At 38.2% G+C, this 7,370-nt stretch overlaps 4 protein-coding genes across 5 annotated transcripts; 3 read left to right on the forward strand and 1 right to left on the reverse strand.

Moving 5' to 3' along the window:
• Nucleotides 1–426: 426 nt before the first annotated feature.
• Nucleotides 427–3,214, forward strand: LOC108089748 (ninjurin-A). Of its 2 annotated transcripts, none has more exons than XM_017188134.1 (4): nucleotides 427–759; nucleotides 1,906–1,984; nucleotides 2,181–2,569; nucleotides 2,855–3,214. In XM_017188134.1, exons 1-4 carry the CDS (start codon nucleotides 688–690, stop codon nucleotides 3,038–3,040), a joined length of 726 nt encoding a protein of 241 aa, XP_017043623.1. In that variant the 5' UTR covers nucleotides 427–687; the 3' UTR covers nucleotides 3,041–3,214. The 2 variants fall into 2 exon arrangements, with proteins under 2 accessions (XP_017043623.1, XP_017043624.1); XM_017188135.1 differs by having other exon boundaries at nucleotides 2,226–2,569.
• Nucleotides 3,215–3,481: 267 nt separating this feature from the next.
• Nucleotides 3,482–4,254, forward strand: LOC108089750 (NADH dehydrogenase [ubiquinone] 1 alpha subcomplex subunit 5). Its single transcript, XM_017188137.1, has 3 exons — nucleotides 3,482–3,587; nucleotides 3,715–3,876; nucleotides 3,956–4,254. Exons 1-3 carry the CDS (start codon nucleotides 3,567–3,569, stop codon nucleotides 4,145–4,147), a joined length of 375 nt encoding a protein of 124 aa, XP_017043626.1. The 5' UTR covers nucleotides 3,482–3,566; the 3' UTR covers nucleotides 4,148–4,254.
• A 232-nt stretch (nucleotides 4,255–4,486) lies between these two features.
• Nucleotides 4,487–5,040, forward strand: LOC108089752. Its single transcript, XM_017188138.2, has 2 exons — nucleotides 4,487–4,754; nucleotides 4,835–5,040. The coding sequence occupies exons 1-2, from the start codon at nucleotides 4,520–4,522 to the stop codon at nucleotides 4,882–4,884; spliced, it is 285 nt and encodes a 94-aa protein (XP_017043627.1). The 5' UTR covers nucleotides 4,487–4,519; the 3' UTR covers nucleotides 4,885–5,040.
• On the reverse strand, nucleotides 5,032–6,609 carry LOC108089749 (guanylate kinase). The gene has a single exon (XM_017188136.2). The coding sequence runs from the start codon at nucleotides 6,467–6,469 to the stop codon at nucleotides 5,783–5,785; it is 687 nt and encodes a 228-aa protein (XP_017043625.1). The 5' UTR covers nucleotides 6,470–6,609; the 3' UTR covers nucleotides 5,032–5,782.
• Between the last annotated feature and the right edge of the window lie 761 nt (nucleotides 6,610–7,370).

The following is a 7,370-nucleotide window of genomic DNA, read 5'->3' on the forward strand; positions in this document are numbered from 1 at the left end:
GTTAAAAAGTAGAGAATTTCATAAAATATTTACAGATACACAAGTGAATATTAGCGTAATTTTAATTTATTGATAAACATATCATTCACTATTTCATTTAACCATGCACAATAACCATAAAAAAATACATAGAAACATAAAAACTAAAAAACTATTAACTTTAATTTCTTTATCGTTTTCGAAACTAAGACATTTTTTTTATTTTGTGAACCAAATGAGAATTATTTTCTGTGTATCAACACCAGTTTTATCCACTCCAACTCCAATGTTGTGTGAATAAATTCTTTTCATTACATCAACACAAACTTGTTGTAACTCTATAGACTGAGAACGTGAAATCCCCAATAGCCGATTGTTTGGGGAAACGTAACGCTGGCGACCAACCGGCCAAACAAGTGGACCCGAGAGAATATTCGCAATTTTGTTTGTATCTCCGGTCAGTTGTCCGAGAAATAGCGTGCCGAGCAGTCGCAAAACGCGCACGAGTATTAAAAGAAGCCGAAGAAAAAATAATCCACAACAGCAGAGTGATTTCTTCAAAAAGATCTAGATAAAAAATACATTATACACTGCCACTGCATAACGGATACAAACAAAGGAATTCTTCAGACATCATAACGCCAACGATCGCATCTTCTTCATAATTAATTACCTAAAATCGTGTAATTGTTTTTAATTAATCGCAAAATGAGTGACCTAGAGCATATTACACTGGAAATGGACAAAGTTGAAGATGATAAAGCTTCGGCGAGAAACAAAGTGAGTTTTAGCTTAAGGCTGTTTTTTATTGCAAGTAAAACGAAAAGAACAACGAAAATGATAATGACTTTAGCGGCAAAAAAAAATAAACATAAAAATGGGCGAACAGTGAAAAAATGCCTGCAAACCAGTGATTTGTTTATTTTGCTGATAGATTGTTGAATAGATTTACTTCATACGAAAAAATATAGATTCGCGTTACCTGTTAATTATTGTGTAAACAGAGGGAAAGCTTCTCAGGTATTATCTGTGTACATTTTTTGGGAACAGTGAGAGCTGAAGCGGAATAAAACCCATGACTAGTCATAGAATTAGATCCCCTGGAGATTATCAAAGGCTTCCATATACTATATGTATGTTTTGAAGGTGGGGTTTTTATAAATCTGAATTTTCGGGCTCTGACATAAAAAACCAATAAATATAATTTATAGTAGATAAATTTAATAGAAAATCTTTTTTGTTAATATGTATATCTTTTTAAAAGTTAAGCAAATTTAGCACTGACTGATAATTGATGTGTCAAGAGAAGAGAAAACTTTATTGATATTGACATCTTTTTGGTGAAATGTAAATGGTACACCAAAAAATCCCACGTCTGCGTGGGGGATCTATTTCTATGAGTAATAGATCGCACCAGCAGTAATAATAAATGCTGTTTTGGGTCTTGTGGTTTTTCCCTGCAACCATTGCATGGACCAAAAAATTGTTTTATTGCCAAGGTATGGGGTTTCCCGAAATTGGAAGTATTTGTTATTTCATCATTAATTCGTAAAATTGTTTATACTTAATATCGCGTTGTTAAAGATTATAAAATGTTTTATTTCTATATAAGCATATGTAATCAGAATGTTTGTCCTCGAAGCTATCTATAGGTTTGAAGCTAATGGAAATTCTCTCTTATATAAAATTGTATATACATTATTCAGATAGGCAACTACTTAACATATAGTTTCATTAATCCAATGTTTGCAGCTGCTGGAAATGGTTTTTTATATAAATTAAAGAGATAACAATCTACTTTTATTATTCGATGCTTGCATATTCTTCACTGCTGCCTTTTTTGTAATGAAATTTTTTAATTTTTATGAATGTATTCAAAAGGAAACTGATTAACACCCCGGAAATATTCTTATTGTTGTGTTACAGGAAAATGCAAATAATCACAATCACAACGGCGATGCAATGGACGTGCGGACACGTAATAATTTACGAGTGCCCAGAGCAGGTTCGTATTCCAACTTACTCGTTTTTATCTGAAAACTAGAACCATTTTTCGTGCTTGTCTATATGTTAATCGATCTTGTGACTAATGCTGCTTAAAACCGCAATCATTAAACAATTTATGTAAACCGCGTTGTTGTGTAAGTACCATAAGCAAGTGGATAAATACTTATTGACATTCTTTTTCTGGTTCTTGACAGTTCCCGAAACTGATGATGATGACGACGATCGTCCCTTTGTTAAAGATGGGAGCGGTAATCCCGGCGTGGATGATGGTCTTCTGAGCGGCGAAGGGAGAGGCGCTGGTGTTGGTGGCGGTGTCAACGTTCTCGTTCCCAATGGAGGCAGACGACCCAGTTTCTCCTTTCCGGGATATAATGGTCCCGGCTTCGTCACAATCAACGGAGTGGAGACGCCCATTCCCGATGTGAATGCCTATCAGCACAAGAAAACCTTGGCCCAGGGAATGATGGACTTAGCACTGCTCTCCGCGAATGCAAATCAATTGCGTTACGTTCTGGAAACCAGTACCTCGAATCCCTACTACTATCCCAGCCTCCTGTTCATCTCACTCAGCATCATATTTCAGGTGAGAAATATAAATGATCTCTGCCCTTGTTTATAATATACCTACATAATTTAAACAACACTTTTAATTTAAATTTAAAATATTTCCAAATTTTATATCGAATAGATCTAGACATTTCATTTAGAAATCATTTAATAATTTGTCGGTATTTATCTTATTAAACTTTTTGCTAAAACTTTAAGAAATTATACGTTAAAAGAAATATTTGCCGTTAGCAAAGCTTTACTGTATTTTAAGTATTCATAATTTTGGTGATATTTATTATATTGTTTATTTTTATTTCAGATCGCTGTTGGCGTGGGACTTATTTTGAATGGGCAGTACAACATCAAGAATGAGCAAGAGATCTGCCGAGCAAACAAAATCAATAACTACACAGTCATCGGCATTTTCATTGTCACGGTGGTCAATGTCCTTATTTCAGCCTTTGGCGTTGCAGATCCTGTTACTGTAGCCGCGAATACAACATAGTTTAAACTAAAATATAATATATTTAAATTAGAAAGTAGCTTCAAAGGCACCATAGCATCATAATGTAATACTCACAGCCACACTTTTTGTTGAAATTCACTATGCGCCTCATATTTTTAAAGATAAAAATGAATTGTGATAAATAAATAAATCCCACGAGCATTTTACACCTTATTCAAATTTTTTGAAAAATTCTTTTAATTTAATTTGGGTCAAGTTGAAAACCAAAACTATTAACTGTGGAACATTTATAGGAATCCTTTATGAAATATGATTTGTTTGGTTAATTGTGAAAGAAAATTAAATGTACTGCAAAAAAAAAATATTTTTAGTATAAACCACCTCAATCTTTTTGAAATTTTGTTGGCGCCAAAATATCGGTTAATTACGATAGTTTCCCAGCTGAAACTGCACAGCACTGCATTAAGCTTTCAATATTTACCAGCACTTACAAACAGCTGTTTTCGTTGACTAAAAAGAATCGTGCGGAAAATTAAGCATTTTCGGCTAAAAACCAATTACAAACATGGCAAAGATTCTTAAGGCGGTAGGTACAAATACAACTAAGTACAGATGACCCAAAGAGGCCTAAAGGCCTGAAAAAAGGCTTACACGACCAAAGACTAATGGCATTCAGCTAATTGTTATTGTTATGTCATCGCTTCCTTCTGCAGTCCACAGGTTTAACCGGACTCGCCGTGTCCTCCAATCCTCATCATGTCCTGAGTGCTCTGTATGGAAAGATCCTGCGTGCAGTGGGAAAAATGCCACAGGATGCCAGCTACCGCAAATACACCGAGCAGTTGGTCAAGCAACGCGCCGATGCTGTTGCCCAAGTAAGATGATTTCTAATTGGGAATATAATATCCCTTTTAAATCATATAAAAGCCAATTTATCATATTTTAATCCCATAGAACAAGAACATCGCTGACCTGGAGAAAGCAGTTGGCTGCGGTCAGGTGGAGGAGCTGATTGTCCAGGCCGAGAACGAGTTGGTGCTGGCCCGCAAAATGCTCGGCTGGAAGCCCTGGGAAAAGTTGGCCCAAACCGCACCTGCCAAGCAGTGGGATTGGCCACCCGCCCAGATCTTGGAGCCCAAGGTTTAGGCATCCACATGATTTAGAACACATAGTACTAATTATTCTACGAATTGAAATGAGAAGAGAGCAATAAATTCGTTGATAAGCCAGCGGCATTATCAGCAACAAAATTATTGAGCTACGATCTGTAAACCTTCGGGAGTGTTCTGGATTTTATTCAATTTTATTATACGATATGGATACCGCGAGATGGCACTTTTTAAGAAGCACGATTATAATAAATGTTATTTTTTAAATCACAGCTAGGCGAGATAATCATAAATGCTCTAAGTCAGCAGTAAATCAATGAAATCAGGAACACCCCATGAGCCCAGCTCCCATTAAATATTTTACTGAGCACATCGATCTTCTGGCTGGCAATCTCAGTTTGCTTTCAACATGCGTGCGCTTCAGTACCTCCTCCTGCTGCTAGTTATATCCGTTAGCTTAGTGGCATCGCTTCCCCGCCAGCGGCGCCAAATCGATCTCACGCTGTCGGCGGAGCACGATGACAAGGACGACGAGACAGAACTGGCACTGGAGGCCATCGCAGGACTGTGGAGCAGTGCAGACAGCCGGACAAAGATCGATGGATCCGCTAGTCTAGTACATCGCACCCACGGAATGGACTCGGGTATGGGAAGCACCAAATACCAGGCGCGAGTGCATCTCCATCATGACTATAAGCAATATGCGTATCCCTCGTAATCCAAGGTTCCACGCAGGACTTTCGCCTGGGAGTGCGAGTTACGTTCGAAAGATAGATAGACGGGGAGTTCCAGACATCGGCGAGCGGGGCAAATCTATGGATTGCGTGAGGAGACCAGCCACTGTATAAACATTCCCACTGCCGATAACATTTTGACCTTCCCAGCTCCGCTTTGTTTGAAAATATAGAACCTTCGTGAAAATACAATATACCCGCACACTGTTTACTTTATTGATTCCGTTTTAATCGCCTTCGCCGGTTTTCTAGACCGTGAAGCACCGCAACAACTTTCAGCTTAAAATTACAACTACAACAACGAATTTGCACAACAGTGAAGTGGAGAGAAGAAGGATAATAAATACAAGCCATTTCTTAAGTATAAATGCCATTAGTCAACGTGGTTTAGAGTGGGTGCCTCAGGAATCGAGGACACGAAAAGTAATCTACGGCGTACTTTCATTTGTCAACTTTAGGTCAAGTTCGCAACTCTAATTGGGTTAATCTTGGCAGCTTTGAAAATTGAATTATTATGTCTACTTACACGAAGAGTTATTTGTATATTGCTATTCCCCTAACAGAGAAATTTCAATTGTGTAATTAGAAATATAGAAAGAAACTTTAAAGAGCTTTGCTTTTTTATAAGCAAGTTACTTCTGAAGAGTATGAATTTTTATAAGTTATAAAGAATAAGCTATACTTTTAGGAAGCAGTCAAATGGTTTTCATCTTAAGATATTTATCGTTAGAAAAGACAACATAAACTTGTATGTTAAATATAAATAAATTAAATAGGAAATCCTTGTTAACAACACGAGTTCAGTTTGAAACAAGACCTGCAGCTTAAAATAAACAATAACTTCCCTGAATTACTTTTTTTGCCTACGATATTTAAAAAAAAGATATATTGCACCCACTCTTTTGAGGTTAATATCATTGCACCTTCATCTCGAGTCCTTAATTCAGGTTGATAGGGACTCCCTGGCTCTCCTGTGCCTTGAGTTCCTGGACCACAAAGTTTCGGAATTCATTGTAAGCCACATCGATATCCACATTGTTGATGATCTTGTGGAAGTTACCGGGCGTTAATCCGTATTCGATTTCCACCTGGGCGGCATTCAAACGCTTCTTAAGGGTCTCCTCCGTTTCGGAGCCACGGAGGCGTAGTCGCCGTTCCAGTTCTTCAATGGTCGGGGGATTATTGAAGATCAGAATGGGATTGAGATCCGTTCGGCGGATCTGCTCGACTCCCTTCTGTTCGATGTCCAGGATGCAGACCCTTCCTTGGGCCTGAATTTCCCGCACAGCAGCCTTGCTGGTTCCGTAGAGATTACCCGTAAACTCGGCGGTTTCGATGAATTCATCTGCGGCGATCGCCGCCTCCATTTCCGGACGTTCCACGAAATAGTAGTGAACACCATGCTCTTCGCCTTTCCGCGGTTTTCGCGTGGTGTGGGATATGCTGAACCCAAAGGTATTGGGAAACTCCGCGAAGAGCTTCTTCAGCAGAGTACTCTTTCCGGATCCCGAGGGTCCGCAAAGGACGAGGGGGCGTGGTCCCGGGGCGGTCATCTTCCTGCTCGATAAGTTCGACGCCGTGCTGCTGCTAAGAGCGCGATTTACAATGAACAGAAAGCTTATCATCGCGTGGCCTTTTATTCTCCTATAGCACTGCGAGCCAACAACACTAATGGGGCCCCAAAAAGCTGGTTCTTTTTTTACTTGGCTAAATTAAGAGAAGCGTGCGATTGCGATATTGTGTGGGTGTCGGTGTTTGTGTATGCGCGCCAGCGATGGGTTAATTTCGATTTATATCGATTGACCAGTTTGTGCAATACTTTGTAGACAATCGATTGGGTCACTCTAATTTTTAAATTTATATTTAAAATTTCGACGATTTAAACTTAAAGAAAAAGGACAATTCACAACAGGGCCGGCGGAAGGTGTATACCGGGTGTTGAGCACTCCACACGCCAAATCTTAGCGGGTGTGGAATTCAACACCCCAAAATGCTTGACTTGTAGAAAAAAATTTATTTACATCCATTATTATCAGTTGAATGTATGATTCAAAACTGTTTCTCCGGCCCTGCATATAGAGTATATCGAAGAAAAACGAAGAGAAATCCCGCCTTTACCACGGCCCAATTAAATCAGTTTCTATTTAAATAGATAGATAGTAACTCTCCCAAATACCCAAGTTAAGCATTTTCCAACTTAATGTAACAACTACTTAAATAATTATGAGATTATCATAAATAAATCTTTTCAGATTGGTACTTACTCAGTTAGCTCCTGATCTGCACTGCAATCTATCGTCTTCTTGAAGTAAGATAATCACCGCAACCACTTTATTCGCAACATTAACACTTAACACTTTACCCTGAAATTAAATAAGAAAAAAAATAATAATAAATAATTTGTTACAAATAATAATAGTTAGAATTATTTTGTTAGTAAAAAAGGTATTTACCTCTTTGGGTTTTTTATTCACTGCATCTTGAAGTACACTCCAAGTAGAAAGGTATAGTCATCACCTGTAATGA

Source organism: Drosophila ficusphila, unplaced genomic scaffold (genome assembly GCF_018152265.1).
Source record: "Drosophila ficusphila isolate 14025-0441.05 unplaced genomic scaffold, ASM1815226v1 contig_106, whole genome shotgun sequence".
Taxonomy (NCBI): domain Eukaryota; kingdom Metazoa; phylum Arthropoda; class Insecta; order Diptera; family Drosophilidae; genus Drosophila; species Drosophila ficusphila.